Source organism: Chionomys nivalis, chromosome 4 (genome assembly GCF_950005125.1).
Source record: "Chionomys nivalis chromosome 4, mChiNiv1.1, whole genome shotgun sequence".
In the NCBI taxonomy this organism is placed as follows: Eukaryota; Metazoa; Chordata; class Mammalia; order Rodentia; family Cricetidae; genus Chionomys; species Chionomys nivalis.
The window spans coordinates 15,075,877-15,094,080 of NC_080089.1; the positions used below are offsets into that span (position 1 = coordinate 15,075,877).

General features: G+C 44.2%; 1 protein-coding gene across 1 annotated transcript; it reads right to left on the minus strand.

Annotated features, from left to right (window-relative positions):
• Nucleotides 1-335: 335 nt before the first annotated feature.
• C4H11orf97 (chromosome 4 C11orf97 homolog) lies at nucleotides 336-17,069 on the minus strand. The gene is made up of 4 exons (XM_057768632.1): nucleotides 16,808-17,069; nucleotides 13,679-13,783; nucleotides 2,834-2,959; nucleotides 336-741 (listed from the first exon to the last, which is right to left on the minus strand). The coding sequence occupies exons 1-4, from the start codon at nucleotides 16,929-16,931 to the stop codon at nucleotides 737-739; spliced, it is 360 nt and encodes a 119-aa protein (XP_057624615.1). The 5' UTR covers nucleotides 16,932-17,069; the 3' UTR covers nucleotides 336-736.
• Between the last annotated feature and the right edge of the window lie 1,135 nt (nucleotides 17,070-18,204).

The window sequence follows — 18,204 nt, forward strand, 5'->3', positions numbered from 1 at the left end:
GAATTACAGTTATGAGCCACTGTAAGAGTGTTGGGTTGTCTGTAAGAGCAGCAAGTGCTCTCGACAGCTGAGCCATCTCCCCTGTCCCGCTTCACATTTCTTTATCTTCCATTTTCCATGCCATGTGTATGCTTCTATGAAATGAGTGGAAGGGTTTTTCTTTTCTCTTTTTAAACTCATAAGAATATATATGTATACTTATATATAATTTATTCATGTATCTGTAATAGATAGGTAGCCTGGCTCCTTACCATTTAGTAAGGAGATTCTAAAGAAACAATACCCTTTGTAAGAAATAACTGTCTTTGGCCTAAGCTCTTTGATTGGTCATTCATTAACTACTCAGGAGGTACTGTGTGTTCTGCTCCGTGTCACCCATGTCCGGATCACCTCTATACCAAACAGGAACCGGGTTAACCATTACACTATAGGTAAAGTTTCAGTTTTATAATGTTTGATTTGAAATGAAGAAGAGCTGTGCCTTTGTTTGATTCATTTAATAGAATACGCTGAACAGACGCTAATACATCACAACTGTGAAATCTAAAAATGAGTATATTTTTCTTAGCACATTTTCCCAATAGTATTTTATGGCTTTGGAATGATTTGTATATTGGTATTACAGACTAAGAAACTTTTTTCCATTTATCTTAAATTGAGAAACAAGCTCAAGATTCTTCTGTCTTTGGACATTAGGAGAATGCCAGGTCCATCTCTGTGGAGGGATGTGTCCATCTTATCCTAGAGTGAGGAAAAGAACATGTGAGCAAATGGGTTTAATTCTAACCCCATTTCGCTCTAAGTTTGGGTAGACTGAATTCTCATAGTGGTTCACATGCAGAGCAGAATGGGAAAGCCACATGCGTCCTTATAACCAGGAAACCACGGTCCAGCTCCTGAGGCCGGCTCACCAGCTACCTGACATCTCCCTGACTCCTCCTACTTTCTCTCTATACCTCTGTTCAGATTTCCTGCTTAGCTTTACTCTACTAAGCCACTGGCCAAAACAGCTTCTTTAATAACCAATGGTAATAGAACATATTCATAGTATACAGAGGGGAATCCCATATCACCCCACCTTATTCTTTGGGACAGGGTTTCTCCCTGAACCTGGAGCCCATTGATTTTGCTGGCCTGGCTGGCCAGCAAGCTCCGGGGATTACAGGTTAAATCAGGTTGCTTAAAAGCGTTGATTTTTCTGCAGGTTGTAAATGGACTCACCTCTCAGAATCTAATACTGCCTTGCCACAGCCCTGGCATTTGAGCCTGGTTAACCACAACTGTGTGATTTGGTGGTTCCACCTTGCCATCCAGTGACCAGAATCTCTGTAAGGATGGCCAGTGGTTACGGTACAGTCTTGGAAGTCAGAGGGGCATAGGCTGGTGATTTCCACTCCACTAGCTCTCAGAGCAGGCATCACCATGTCCTTCCTACCACCAAGTTTTTTACCAGGGAGGTGGAGCTTATCATCCTCAACTTTTGATCACATGGGCTGTACAGCTATGGGTGCCTGCTGTCCTGCTCCACATGTGAGCTGTACAGCCATGGGAACTGCCTGCTGTCCTGCCTCACGTGTGGTAAGCAATGGCAACTGCTTTATTATTGCCAACCCATGTTCCATGGCTTTCTCCTTTGATTTCCGTCCTTTAATCTTATGTCTCAGTTCTCAGCACCTGCGTCGTTCATGTCCCACAAGTCCTTCCCCAGCCTCCGCTTTTGTGGCGCTTGTGCTGTGCCCACACGTCCCTTAGGATCAGTAGCTATCCCAGTGTCTGGGCTCTGGGCACAGGAGCACTTCATGGTGGAGGGCACGGGCTCTGGAGTGAGCTTCCTGGATTCAAAGCAAGCATTTCCACTTAATACTAAGTAGACCAGGTAAATTCTTCAGCCTTTCTGTGCCTTGGTGTCCTCATCTGAAAGGTAGGTTGTGTCTATTCCTTACGGTTGGTGTAATGCTTAAATAAAATGCTAGGAATCTGAAACAATGGTGTTTAGAGCATTTTCTGGGATGATTCCTATCCCAGTTAAGAGCACAGACACTGGGGCCGACTCAGAGAGTAAGAGTGTGCACTAGTCTAATCTAGGACCAAAGTCTGGATCCCAACAGCTACATCATAAAATGCCTTTAATTCAAGCTCCAAAACAGCTAATCGTGTTTTGACCTCTGACCTCTGTGGGTACTTAGCAAACACACACACACCTCTAAAATATCTTTTAAAAGAAAGAAAAGAGAGAAAGGAAAGGGGGAAAAGGACACCATGCTTGGCTTCTGTGTGCTGCTATTTCCCCCCAGGGTCCCCTCCCAAGTGTAGACAGATGTTCAGAACTCATGTGCCAGCTCCATGGTCCCCACACTAGCTGTGCATCGCTGCCGTGTCAAGAGCCCTGTCTCTTCCACACTCTGCTGCAGATACATGACACGTGGACATTAGGAAAGGGAGGATGAGCACGGCTTGTCTCCAAGCTTCTGTCTTCTGAAGAGCACACCACAGCTGACATGTGCCAAGAATAAGGAGACACTACAGGATGCAGACAGGAGACTTTCCCTCACCTTCATCACATTTAGAAGATGGGAAAGCACATGATTCCTCCTGAGGGCCTGGCTGTGTACAAGAAACTCTTGTGCATAAGAAGTAAAGAAAATAGACGTGTAAGCCTAGGTGTGAACTCTCTGGTGTCTGTAGAGGTATGCTGCTTAGCCGGACTGCTTGAGTCCCAGGATGACAAAGTGTGACCTGACAGAAGCAAGCTGGGGAGGCCGACTCAGCTGAGGTTCTTAGCCCTGGGGCGCTTGTTGGGGCACCCGTGGGAGTCCAGGGTACAGGGTCTTACTTCTCAGTCCTCCATGCCTCGAGTAGTACTTGGCTTGGGGGAGTGAACTGTTTCTGCTCTGCTGTCCTGGCATCATGCCTCCCACAGGCAGGTTCCTCTTGATGCTCCAAATCCCATCCAGGGCCACTGTGAACATGTTAAAAACAAGGCAGTGAGAGTGAGTGGGGCGTTCCCTTCCCAGCACGAAGCGTTTCAAACGTCTTTTCCTTGATGATTATGCTTTCAATTCATCAGGTAAAGGTATATTTGACTTAATCAAGCCACCCTAGGACTTTCTCATCTATTTAATCTTTAATATGTTTCATGCATCCATCTATTACTGCGTGGAATTAAACCACAACATGCTGTTAAGCTCAAGGCTCCACAAAGACATAAAAAGTCAATACAGTAACATATATTGCAGAACAAAAGAATCAAGAATAAATAAAACAAATTCTGCATAATATTCGGTTTTCCATATCTGATTCTAATTTAATTCCTTCAATAAGAAGAAATATTTCCACAGATGAGGAAACCACAGCCAGGCAGTGGCACACGACTTTAATCCCAGCACTGGGGAGGTAGAGGCAGGCAGATCTCTATGAGTTTGAAGCCAGGTTGATCTACAGAGTGAGTTCTAGGAACAGCCAGGGCTACACAGAGAAATCCACTTGAAAAACCAAAAAAAAAAAAAAAAAAAAAAAAGAAAGAAAAAAAAAAGAAAACCATTTACAAGACTGAAGAATCTCTTAAAAACCATGAGCCAGGTGTGTCTTAAAGTTCCAGGTGTGTCTTAAAATTCCATGGGCGCTCACTGGCTCCTGCTGTTAGAGTGTTGAGCCCCTGGGAAATGGGGTCTGCACTGTCACCTGGCAGGTGGCAGGAGAATGTCTGCACATCAGCACATGCCGTAGCATTGTCAGCACTTTGTGCTTGAATCCATCCTAAATTGTCTGTTTAGGGATTTCCTTAACTTCTGTGCTGGCTACTTCTATGTCAGTGTGACACAGCCTGTCATCTGGGAAGAGGAACCTCAGCCAAGAAGATGGACTGTGGGGGAATTTTGTTGATTGGTGATAGGTGAGGGAGGGCCCAGCTCACTGTGGGTGGTGCCAAACTTGAGCAGGTGGCGCTGGGGCTTATGGGAAAGCCAGCAAGCCCATCCCTCCACAGCCTAGCATCAGCTCCTGCCCTGACGTCCCCTACTGATGAAGTGTGACCTGAGAGTTATACAGATAACCCTTTCCTCCTCAGGTTGCTTTGGTCATGGAATTTATCACAGAGACAGCAACCCTAAGACAATTTAACTACAGAGGAAGGCGCAACCCACGCTGACTGAATCAGTGAGCTCAGGTGAGCTGCTATGGCTTCTTGGTCTGATTTTGAGCATGTAAATTATATTGCTGAATACTCTTCACAGACCCAGGGCTTCCCACCCAGAGTAGTCTCACTGACACCCTCGCGACACTTGGTCCCTCCATAAAAGATTCTGCTGTAAATAATGCCTAGGAAGGAGGAGTGCAATCTCTGGGCTCAGAACAGAGTGGGGCCTCAGGCCCAGCTCGCCCATCACCAACCGTAAGCCCTGGGCAAGTTGTTTTAACCCACTGTGTCTAGCTCCTTAGATTTGAAGTGGGCCTAATAATCCCACCTTGGAAGGCTCTTCTCAGATGTGGATGAAATGGACACAGAGAGTTGCTATGGTCTTCACAAAGACAGGGACTTTGCTGTCTGAGGGTGAACTCAGACCTCAGACTCCAGGGCTGCAGCGGGAGGGCTTGCCAAGCTGAGTGCTACATCAGTTGGCAGGGTGTGTGTGTGTGTGTGTGTGTGTGTGTAGCTGAAGCCGCCAATCAAGATGAGTGCCGTCCTTTCTCTAGGTCCTTAGAGGAAGACTTTACAATCGCCTCCTGTTGAGATCTTACAAAACTAAAACGGTTCTTCATATCTCACCTAAATCTCTCCTCCCTCTCAAGCCAGTTTCCTCTTCTGTCCTGTCTAGAGAGAGCTGCTCCTCCCAGCCGCTGCTCCCAAATGCAGGTGAAGACAGCTTGTGAGAGATCAATAAAACAGCTCGAGATTTGCCCTATGTGGAGGCGGCGGTGGTGGCGGGAAGCCCTAGCAGGTGGAAAGCAGTGTAGGCTCTAGAGCCAGGCTTCTGCAGACAGCCACAGCAAACTGGATTGCAAAGTGTTCACCGTCCAGCTTTGGCTCTGTTCTTCCTGATCCACCTAGAGGTGCACTGAAGGTTACAGCTGAACAGAAAACACTCAGAATATACACGCAGATGCTAAGAAGTAGTTAAAACCTCAAAGTGAAATACAGTTGTGCATAAGTGATCACTGCTTTCAAAGATGAGGGCTGAGAGAGAGAAGCTATAGACAACAATGTATTGATGAGACACTTGGGTGAAGAGGTTACCAGAGCTGAAATACTCGAGAAGAACAAGGCACTGAAGGCCTGAGAGGCAGCTCCCCTCCTGGGGGAAGTGACCTCTCTGTGTTCCAGGCATGCAGGCACTTTTAAGAAGGTAGCAGGATGACAAGGCAGGGGCGGAGCCAGGAAGGCCTCAGAGTTGGCATGCCCAATAGGAAGGGAAAAGAGTAGCAGGCACTAGAGACCCAAATCCTCTCCTAGTACCTCCTAGAGATCTTTTCTTTCCTCGTGTCCTTGATCATTCCAATTCAGAGACCTTTTTCTGTGCATTTTTATTCTAAATTGAAAAATGATAAGACCACACATGCTTTCCCTAACCCCTAGAGAATCTAGCCAGTCTCCAGGTTGATTTTACGGGGAAGTTAAACTTATCTTTAAAAGTATGTTTTTGATCCTCTTGGCTGTGTGTGGACTGAGTGATGAGTGGGAGGGTCTGGAAGACAGTGGAGCCATACTTCCCCGTGTAAACATGTTCAGAGCTTTGACCAGGGAAAGCAAAACTTCAAGTGACTGTAATTTCTGCTCAGTGACTTCTAGGCCCTTGGCCTGCCAGTTGGTATGTAATAACCCAAGGGGTTAAATTGTATACATTGTAGATACACAGATCTGATACGACTTTGGGGGGCAGAGGATCAAACCCAGGCAGGACCTTGTGTATTTTAGGCAAGTTCTCTATGACTGAGTTGTATCTCCAGCCCCCTTTTTAGTTCTTTTTCTTCTGTTTTTTAAAAAATATTTATTTTTACTTCATATATATTGGTATTTTGCCTACAGGATCCAGATTCCCTGGAACAGGAGTAACAGACAGCTGTGAGCTGCCATGTGGGTGTCGAGAATTGAACCCTGGTCTTCAGGAAGAGAAGTCAATGCTCTTATCAGCTGAGCCATCTCTCCAGCCCACCTTTTCTGGTTGCTTAAGACCAGGTCTAATATAACACAAGCTGGCCTCAAACCCTCTGTGTAGCCAAGGATGACTTTGAACTCCTTAATTATCATGGCTTCCACTCAAGTATTTGGATTAGAACAAGCTCCACTAGGAGCAAACCCAGTCCTGGGACATGGACAGATCAGGACTGAGTCAGCGACCAGATCCAGAGTCAGCGATCTCCACCACAACAGGTCCAACTCCAAGCCAGGAACTTCTGCAGGAGGAGAGCCAGACCAAGATTTACAGAAACAGATCAAAGCCAGCAGCCTAGGCCAAAGTAGGCCTGAGACAGTAAACTCCAAGGGAGCAAACCAAAGCACAGGAGCACTGAGCTACCTCCAGGAACAGGAATAACCAATGGCATAACTAAAACTGTGACTCTGACTGTACCACAAGGAACAACCATCTGCGCTTTGGATTCACTGGCACCTAGAAGACTATTCAACAGAATCCCAGACAGCCCCAACCACACCTATTAGAGGAAAAGATGAGTAGAAAAGGTAAGATCACATACAACACCACAAAGAGCAACACAATACCAGTAAAACCTTAAGACCCTACAAAAGCAAGACCTGAACAACCAAATATGGATGAACCAGAAGAAAATGATCTAAAAAATAATCTCAAGAGAATATTTGAAATTCTTAAAGATGAAATTAGAAATTACCATAAAGAAATGGAGGAAAAAACAAACACAAAATTGAAAGATATCAGCAAATCACTTAAAGAAAACCAAGAAAAAGAACTCAAACATATAAAAGAAACTACTCAGGACTTGAAAACTGAGATAGAAAAAAATAAAGAAAACACAAGCCGAAGGAATTATAGAAACAGAAATCATGAGAAAAAGATCAGGAACCACAAATGCAAGCATGAACAACAGAATACAAGAAATGGAAAAGAGAATCTCAAGCACTGAAGATACAATAGAGGAAATGAACTTATCAGTTAAAGAAAACATTAAATCTAACAAAAGCTTAACCCAAAATATTTATGGATTATGGGACACCATAAAAAGGCCAAACCTAAGAATAGTAGGTATAGAAGGAAAAGTTCAACTCAAAGGCACAGAAAATTTATTTAACAAAATCATAGAAGAAAACTTTCCCTACCTAAAGAAAGATATGCCTATGAAGATACAAGAAGCTTACAGAACACCAAATAGACTGAATCCAAAAAAAAGTCCTCTTGCCACATAATAATCAAAACACTAAACATACAGAGTAAAAAAAGAATATTAAGAGCTGCAAAAGAAAAAGGCCAAGTAACATATAAAGGTAGACCTATCAGAATTACACTTGACTTCTCAGTGGAGACAATGAAAGCCAGAAGGTCATGGTAAGCATTATGCAGATATTAAGAGACCACGGACGCCAGCCCATACTACTATACCCAGCAAAACTGTTGATCACCATAGAAGGACAAAAAAGATATTTCATGACAAATCTAGATTTCACCAATACCTAGTCACAACCCAGCTCTACACAAAATACTAGAAGGAAAACTCCAACCCAAGAAAGATGGCTACACCAACAAAAACAGACAATTGATGATCTCATTACAGCAAATCCCGAAGAAGAAAAAAAATGCACAAATTAACATCACCAATGACGAAAACTAAATTAACAGGACGTAGAAACCACTGGTCATTAATATCCCTTAATGTAAATGGACTCAACTCACCTATAAAAAGGTACAGGCTAACAGATTGGATACAAAAACAGAATTCATCACTCTTCTGCATACAAGAAACACGTATCAACCTTAAAGACAGACATCATCTCAGAGTAAAAGGTTGGGGAAAAAATACCAATCAAATGGACCTAAGATACAAGCGGGTGTAGCTATGCTAATATCTAACAAAATAGACTTCAAGCTAAAATCAGTCAAAGGAGACAAAGAAGGACATTTGATATTAGTCACAGGAAAAATCCATCAAGAGGAAATTTCAATACTGAACATCTAGACTCCAAATACAAAGGCACCCTCAATATGTCAAAGAAACACTTCTAAAACTTAAATCATATATTAAACCCCACACACTAATAGTGGGAATCTTCAACACTCCCCTCTCACCACTGGGCAGGTCAATCAGACAAAAAATGAACAGTGAAAAAAGGGCACTAACAGATGTTATGAATCAAATGGACTTAACAGACACCTATAGAATATTCCATCCAAACAGAAAAGAATATACCTCTTCTCAGCACTTCATGGAACCTTCTCAAAAATTGACCACATACCCGGTAACAAAACAAACCTCAACAAATACAAGAAAATTAGAATAACCCAATGTACCTTATCAGATCACCATGCTTTAAAACTAGAAGTCAACAGCAATACTAATTCCAGAAAACCCACAAACACATGGAAATGAAACAATGCTCACCTGAATCACCAATAGGTCAAGGAAGAAATAAAGGGGGAAATTAAAGACTTCCTAAAATTCAATGAAAATGACCACACAACATACCCATATTTATGGGACACAATGAAAGCAGTGTTAAGAGGCAAGTTCATAGCACTAACTGCCTACATAAAGAAGCTGGAAAAATCCCACACTAGTGAATTAACAGAATATTTGAAAACTTTAGAACAAAAAGAAGCAAACTTACCTAAGAGAACTAGACAGCAGGAAATAATCAAATTGAGAGCTGAAATCAAAATAGAAACAAAGAGGCCGGGCGGTGGTGGCGCACGCCTTTAATCCCAGCACTCGGGAGGCAGAGGCAGGCGGATCTCTGTGAGTTCGAGGCTAGTTCCAGGACAGGAACCAAAAAGCTACAGAGAAACCCTGTCTCATAAAAAAAAAAATAGAAACAAAGAAAACAATGCAAAGAATCAATGAGACAAAGAGTTGGTTCTTCGAGAAAATCAACAAAATAGACAAACCTTTATCCAAACTAACCAAAAGGCAGAGCGAGAATATCCAAATTAACAAAATCAGAAATGAAAAGGGGGACATAACAACAGACACAGAGGAAACACAGAGGATCATCAGGTCATATTTTGAAAAACTACTCCACAAAATTGGAAAACTTAAAGGAAATAGACAACTTTTTGGATAAATATCACTTACCAAAATTAAATCAAGAGCAGATAAGCAAATTAAACAGACCTATAACTGATGAAGAAATAGAAACGGTCATCAAAAGTCTCCCAACCAAAAAAAGTCCAGGACCAGATGGTTTCAGCTCAGAATTCTACAAGACTTTCAAAGAAGAACTAATACCAATACTCCTCAAATTATTCCACACAATAGAAACAGAGGGAACATTGTCAAACTCTTTTTTATTAGGCTACAATTACCCTGATACCCAAACCACAGAAAGACATTACTAAGAAAGAGAATTACGGACCAATCTCACTCATGAACATTTATGCAAAAATACTAAGTAAAATACTAGCAAATCGAATCCAAGAACACATCAGAACCATCATCCACCATGACCAAGTCGGCTTCATCCCAGAGATGCAGGAATGGTTCAACATATGAAAATCTGTCAACGTAATCCACCATATAAACAAGCTGAAAAATAAAAACCACATGATCATCTCATTAGATGCCGAAAAAGCATTTGACAAAATACAACACCTCTTTATGATAAAGGTCTTGGAGAGAGTAGGGATACAAGGAACATACCTAAACATAATTAAGGCAATATACAGCAAGCCAATAGCCAACATCAAACTAAATGGAGAGAAACTCCCAGCAATCACACTGAAATCAGGAACAAGACAAGGTTGTCCACTCTCTCCATATCTATTCAATATAGTTCTTGAGGTCCTAGCTAGAGCAATAAGACACCAAAGGGAGATCAAGGGGATACAAATTGGAAAAGAAGAAGTCAAACTCTTACTGTTTGCTGATGATATGATATTTTACATAAGTGATCCCAAAAATTCTACCAAGGAACTTCTACAACTCATAAACACTTTCAGTAATGTAGCAGGATACAAGATTAACTCAAAAAAAAATCAGTATCCCTCCTGTACACAGATGATAAAAGGGCTGGGGAAGAAATCAGAGAATCAACACCCTTCACAATAGCTACAAACAGCATAAAATGTCTCAGAGTAGCTCTAACCAAACAAGTGGAAGACTTGTATGACAAGAACTTTAAATCTTTGAAGAAAGAAATTAAAGAAGACACCAGAAAGTGGAAAGACCTTCCATGCTCTTGGGTAGGCAGAATTAACATAGTAAAAATGGCAATCTTACCAAAAGCAATCTACAGATTCAACGCAATGCCCATCAAAATCACAGCAAAATTCTTCAAAGACCTCAAAAAAATGGTACTCAACTTCATTTGGAAAAAAAAAAAAAACAGGACAGCCCAAACAATCCTATGCAATAAAAGAACTTCTGGAGGCATCACAATCCCTGACTTCAAACTCTACTACAGAGCTACAGTACTGAAAACAGCCTGGTATTGGCATAAGAACAGACAGGAGGACCAATGGAACTGAATAGAAGACCCGGATATCAATCCACACATCTTCAAACACCTGACCTTTGATAAAGAAGCAAAAAATATCAAATGGAAAAAAGAAAGCATATTTAACAAGTGGTGCTGGCATAACTGGATATCAACATGTAGAAGAATGAAAATAGACCCACATCTGTCACCATGCACAAAACTCAAGTCCAAATGGATAAAAGACCTCAACATAAAGCCAGCTACAGTGAACCCCATAGAAGAGAAAGTGGGAAGTACACTTGAGTGCATTGGTACAGGGAACCACTTCTTAAATATAACCCCAGCAGCACAGACTCTGAGAGAAACAACTAATAAATGGGACCTCCTGAAACTGAAAAGCTTCTGTAAAGCAAAGGACACAGTTAACAAGAGAAAACAACAGCCCGCAGAATGGGAAAAGATCTTCACTAACCCCACATCACACAGAGGTCTGATCTCCAAAATACACAAAGAACTCAAGAAATTAATTGGACACCAAAAGATCACATAATCCAATAAAAAATGGAGTACAGACCTAAACAGAGAACTCTAAACAGAGGAATCTAAAATGGCTGAAAGACACTTAAGGAAATGTTCAACATCCTTAGTCATCAGAGAAATGCAAATCAAAACAACTTTGAGATTCCATCTTACACCTATAAGAATGACCAAGATCAAAAACACTGATGACAACTTATGCTGGAGAGGATGTGGGGTAAAGGGAACATTGCTGGTGGGAATGCAAGCTGGTACAGCCACTTGGATTTCAGTTATCTGCTATCTGGAAATGTTTTCAAACTCTCGGGGACCACAGTGTACTTATAACAGGGAGGAGGAGGGCCAAAGGATGAGTACAGGCTCGAGGCAACCTGCCACGTGAACTCACTCTTAGTGTCCACAGAGAGCTCCTACTGCATACTTGGAAGCTGGATGCAGAATCTGGGCTGTTGTGACGATGTGTGTCTTTGGGAAGGAGTAGCTATGGCTGTTGTCGGGAATTTAAAGATCAGTGACCCTGCACTCCCTGCTAGAAGGCCCAGTGGCTAGTTAGGGGCTGTCCATAGTGCTGCCAGGCAGGAAGAGTTTGTCACCCTCTCTGGGTGCTAGTTCCCTATCCTGGAGGTGCCCTTTAAAACATTCAGAGAGTTTTCTAGGTAAAATAATCCCTTTGGGTGCCCTCTGTTGGGTGCTATAAAAATGCAACCCAGACAACAGAATGCTAAGTGAATATTTGAAAACACTGAGAAAAATGAATATTTATTTCCTTTTCTCTTAGGCTGTCTCACAGTCAAATGCACTCCGTAAGAAAGATACAACACTTGTTCCTCCTCAGAGAATGGCAAATATGTTATTTAGCTTCTATGTGATCCTTAAAAACAATAAAGCTGAATCCAAACTATTATAATAACTCTGGAAAAAGTTGCTTAATCACCAAGAACATAGTGCACATAGGCTGGGCAGGCTGTTCTACATCTATTCACAGTGTGGAGAGTAGACGCCAAGCTTTTCTTGAAGATGCGCTGTGTCATTGGTGATACAGTCAGTCCCAAAGTAAACACTACGGCTACTTAGAAACGTAAATGGGCTGGAGTCTGGATGATATGCCTTGAGGTTGCCAGCATCTCTTCTTAGAAACTCCTAAAGGGACTGAGCCCCACCTTCCAGAACAGTCCACCCAGAAGACAACCAGGTCCCTGAACCCTGAAGTCCGAGGTTCATGATTCTTTCATTTATTTTACTTTTTATTGGTATCGTATGTGTGCATGATGGGTGTGTGTCTGCAGCATCCATGCGGAGCACAGGACAGCTTTGTGGAGTTGGTTGTTTCTCCACCTTTCTATGGTGTAATGATTAGCTCTAATTGTCAACTCTACACAACCTAGAATCTCAATGAGGGATTGTTAAAATCAGGTCGACCTGATTTTTATGTGGGTGGAAGATTGTCTTAATTATGCTAATTGACATGCAAAGACCCAGCCACACGCTGGGAAACATCATCCCCTGGGCTTAGGGTCCTAGACTCAACTACAGAGGGTAAGCTGGGCAGTGGGCATGCATGCAGGCGCTTTCTCTCTGCTCTTGACTGTGGATGTATCTAGCTGCTTCAGGTTCCTGCCTTGATGTCCTCACTGTGAACTGACTCAGAACTGAGAGTTATGTAAGCTTCCTCCACTGACGTCACTTTTGTCAGGGTATGGTACACCAGGACCATGCAGGAACTTTAGGGATTGTGGGTTCCAGGGACTGAACTTCCGACGTCAACAGGCTTTTTCTTTCACAGCAGGTACTTTACCCCACCTTGCTGACCTAGGTTATTTCCTCTAGCAAATTCAGGGCCCCAGTAACATTGTAATGAAAGCCTGATTATTTGAAAAGCTGGAAACAGTCTCTCAGTGATCCTGGCTGGAAAGGAATCATAGACACGAGGTGCCAGTCATCTGAGAATGATGTCTGTGAGGAAGTGTAGGCATCACATGAACTATCCCGAGAGCTATCAGTGACCAGTTGCGTCACTCAAGAACTGTGTTTTTCTAAAATGAGATCCCTGGGAGATCTGACCTAGTTCAGTGGCTCACACTGCTGGAACAGTGTTGGCAGGGAGGGTCTCTGAGGAGTAATGCCAATCACCTGAGAACTTGGTACTCAAGGCTTCCCCGCCAGGAAGCTGCTTTAACAAGCTCCTAGGTAAGCGAAACAATGTAACATTTGGGAATCTCTGCTTCCCCTGCAAATCTGTGCTGATGATCTGAAGATGTTACTGTATGTCCCAGGCTTGTGCAAACGTTCTACTTACTTACTATTAATTAGAAAGAACACCATTCACAAGTATGGACAGCAAAAACATGTATTGAAGATCTAATTCACTTTACACTACATAGTGCTATATTTGGACAGAGGCAAAAAAAAAGTTTTATGATTTCCCAGGAACATTCTTCTCTTGGTGTAAGTTATCATTTCATCACGAATAAATTAACCACCCTGCCAGCAAATAAACAACCTCACAGTCATTTAGCAAACATACTTCCTTGTAGCTAAGATTACCTGCAGGTGGACTTTTCACGTGGCACTCATCCCTCTTGATGTAAAGTTCTTCTTCCAAAACCTCCTTGATTCTCTTATGGGGCTCGCAGTATAAAAATGTCTTCCCTGGAAAGGTATTCACAATTGACTTATCACCAACCCTGCCCAGCCTTCCAGCACTTATTCCTATATGAATAGCTTTCTAAAAACTGGTGTGCCATTCCTTAGAGACAGCAGACAGCTTGCCCTGCAGACTCTTTCTTGGGATGATCTCTTTTGTCACAACTTCTGCTCTGGAGGACTTTATACTTCCATGTAATTCCTGAGGGTGGGGAGTAAGCTTCAGGGGTCTCTCTTAGGTATGATGAGGAAATACGTGAAACATCCTCATGACCTCCGAGAGCTTTCAGTTATTAATAAGGAAGGGTATGGGGCTGGATGTTGGCTTTGTTTTGGGACAAAGTCCTCCTGTGTTTCCTAGCCTGCTGTAGAACCTGAGACCATCTTGCCTCAGCCTCCTGGTGTTGCGAATACAGGCCTGCACCACCGTGTGACTGCTGGTTAAAGACCTGCTCTGTTCCTGACATTTCCTTTGGGGACGAGGACAGAGCAAAGGGTAAGACAGATCTGTGTCTGGATCTTACAGTACAGATGTGTGTGTGTGTTTGTGTGCATGTGCACGCATATGCATACGTGTGTGTGTGTGCATGCGTGCATGCACGAGTATGTGTGTGTATAACATCAATATGCTCCAGCATGTATGTGGAGGTGAGAGGACACTCAGATTTCAGTCTTCTCATGCTTGCACAGCAAGTGTTTAGGCCAGCCTCCCCAGTCTCACCTCCTTGGCATCCCTAGCTTTCCTTCCATAAGACTACAAGTGATGACTCATCAACCAAGTGCTTGCTGCTCCTGTAGAGAACTGGAATTCTATTTCTGACACCCACAGGGAAGCTCACAACAGCCTGGAACTCCAGCCCCCGAGGACCCAATGCCCTCTTCTGAACTCTGTGGTCCCTCTCTCTCTCAAACACACACACACACACACACACACACACAAACAAATAATAAAATTAATCTGAAAATAAACAAGGGATTAGATCCATAGACATGAATCACAGATTAAGGTCCAGGATTTTCTGTGGCCTCTAAGGCTAGCCCCATCTCTCACTGCTGCCCCAGCCCAGGGCTGGCCTTTGTCCCCAGTGCCTTGCAGCATTCTTTCTGCTCTCTCCAGAGAACAGAACCCTAAAAGGACCTGGGGTGTGTCTTCAGACTGACTTCACTGTTGGCTTCTCTGTGCTCAGTGCCCCATTGCCAGTTCACCTGATCCCACCTTTGCATGTCCCCTCTCCCTGACCAGTCTCTCTCCTGAGTTTTTGCTGAAGTAACTGCCCCTCTTGCTTTAGTGCATTCGGTTCCTAGAGAAGCGGTCCCTGCTCTGCAGCCTAGAACTGTCTTTTCTTTCTTTCTTTCTTTCTTTCTTTCTTTCTTTCTTTCTTTCTTTCTTTCTTTTTTTGCCTAGTAGCCTTTCTTTTCTCATTTGTTTCATTTATTGTTTCATTTGCATATTTGCATACAATTGCTGTGTAATGGTGGCTTAATATCTGTCTCTTAAAGCCGGCCATCAACACATAAAGGCAGAAGTCCTTCTGTTCCACCCATTGGAATATTAGAGCCGAGTTTGGCGTAAGGGATGGACAGCAGAGGTGTGTTGAGGTAGAACAGCACCGGGCTGCTGCAGACCTGTCTGTCCACGCAGCCTTTCAACCACCAGAGAACAAGGGCTTCCTGTCACAACTCAAAGAGCCGTGGAGAACTCAAGCAAAGTCTTTAGATATTTAAGACTTGATGTTAATCTCACGAAGATATGGCAGGCATCTCCTCTCGCTCCCAGTTAACCAACAGAGAGCAGAAGTGTACTTGAACTGAGTGCAGACTGGCCCAAAGGTGACAAGCTCTTTGGGTAGTAACCCTGCCCCACTTCTGATGGTGAAGACTCAGAAAAGGTACAACCAGACACATCTGGGTTCTTTTTCTTGTTTCCTAAAGGTTGGGGTTCATGGAAGTAGAAAGCAGCCTTACTTTATCCTGTTTTAGGCTTTCTCTGAATAATCATGACCTTCACAGGAAATGGCTTGACAGGGAAGGAGGCTAAGTTGATACCTTAGCACAGAGAGAGAGCTGCCTGCTCGTTGGCAGACTGTGGTGTGGCAGTCGGAATCCACAGAGCAAACTGTGGAGGAGAAAGGGCAGTTGGGAGGGAGAGGGACAGGAGACAGAGAAAAGAAGAAAAAGTCCACACACTGTGTCTCAGCTGCTCCACTGATTTGGTTAACAAGCTGTCATGTGCAGGACAGTGGGGCAGGGGAAGGGCTGCAGAGACCCCTGTAGCTCTGGGCTTTGTTTTGGAGTAAGGTTTGGCAGGCTTGTTGACTTCTAACAACAGCTAATACTGATTTTTTTTTTAACCTAAGCATCTTACTTGTGTTTCTTTTTCTCACAGTTACCTGTGGGTGAGAATAACTGTTTATGTTTTATGTTAAGAAAAGCCTGGTGTGGTGGCATGCATATTGATCCCTGGAGCTCACTGGCCAGCCAGTCAGTCGTTCAGCCAGTCTAATCTGTCCTGCAGAAAAACTTTCAGATCAGCCATAAAATTTGGATGGAACCTGGGGAATGACACCCCCTCCTTGATTGCCTCTGGGGATTAGCCAGAGCTTCTGGAGGCTCCCTCACCAGAGAGGCAATCAAAGAGGCCCTGAGCAGCACCTGGGAAGCTGCTCACATTCCTCCTTGGCCCTGTTTTCACCCATCATTCCTGACAGCTGTGTTAGGGCGCTCACGGTCCCTTTAAAAATCAATGCCTTTATGAACCATCTCAGCTGAAGGTGATATCCAGCGCTTGGGTTCAGGAGTCCGTGATGAAGGGGAAAAGACTTCCTTCTACACCCTTGGCCTGAAGAGATCAGGGGTGCTTTCTGCCAGCGTCTTTATCTCTCTGCCAAACAGCGGCTCTCCACCCCTTCCCTAGAAATCTTCAGGTCTCCATCCAGTTCCTCCCTGGGGTCCTCAGCCTTGTCACTGATCCCCACAGCCCCACAGCCCCAGGGCCCCACGGCCACAGCCTGAAACTGGAGCTGAACTTACATGGTTGGCGGGGCTCTTGGGGGCCGCCGGTACGACCCAGCCCTGGGGGCCTAGGCTGCTCCCCGTCGCGGCCCGCCTCCGTTGCCGTCCCTGCCATCCCCACCAGCGCCTCCTGCCTCCTCATGCTACTGGGGTCTCCCGGGCCCAGGCCCACCAGGCCTCTCAACTCCGACACCCGCTGCTCTGGAACGCGAGGCGTCTGAGGTTGCCATAGTGACCGCGGATGCTCCGGGCCTCCAGGGCTCTGTTAACTTCTCCTAGGACCCGAGTGACGGCGACACACCGCGTGCAGTCAGGCGCTGCGACTCCTTAGATACAGACCCACTCAAAGGACCCGGTTTCTCAAGAGAGGTGCTTCCGTTGTGTGACTGGGAAACCGAGAGCCACAAAGTTTTGGGAAAGTGTCCAAGGCCACAAAACTGGGGTATGACTCAGCAAAGTCTGCTCCAAAGCCCCAAGAATTGGTCACCAGCTGGGACAGGGAAGGTATGAGTGCTGGGATGGGCCACAGGCCCGGGACCGGTGATTCCGTACTATAAATTCACAATTTAGGAGCTGTAAATTACTAAACAACTGTAGTTTACCACTTCGATACTCACGGTCTGTGTCAGCGCACAAAGTCACCGATTTTACAGGTGATGAACCTACAGAATTGGAAAAATGAGTCAGAAAATCGAGTTTGTTTGAAGCAGCGGTTATCTCCTTTTTTAAAAAAGTCATTAAAAAGTTGCATTACTTTTTTAGAAAGTTAAACAATTCGGTAAGTCTCTTAACAAATTCAGGATACACTCCACCCGCCCCGGGCTCCGCCTCCACCCCCCCCCCCCACCCTGCCCCATATGTCTGTCTTCACTGAATCCCAGTTGCAACCACTTTTATTCTTCCGGTTTTTGTTGTTGTTTTCTTCTTTGTTTGTTTGAGACAGGGATTCTCTGTGTAGCCCTAGCCCTCTTGGAACTCTCTTTGCAGACTAGGTTGACCTTGAACTCACAAGAGGTCCACCTTCCTCCCAAGAGCTGTGGTTAAGGAAGTGTGCCACCACGCCCGACTTCCATCTTTAAATTCCAGAACAAACCTTTGCACACGTGTGCCCTGCACACCTGCCATTTCTTGCGCCCAGACATTCGCTTGCCTCTGCCTCCCGAGTTCATGCGCCACCAAAGCCCAGCCCCCACTTTTATTCTTGGTTGTTAATTTCGTGTTTGTAATCATTAAACCACATTGGTGGGATAGAATAATCATGTATGAGCACCAGATATAAACAAAAGTGGGTGTGGGTGTGGGGTGCGACTGAGAGAGAAGAACCTTCTTGGCACGGATGTTATATAAATTGGATGTGCAGCCGGGCGGTGGTGGCGCACGTCTTTAATCTCAGCACTTGGGAGGCAGAGGCAGGC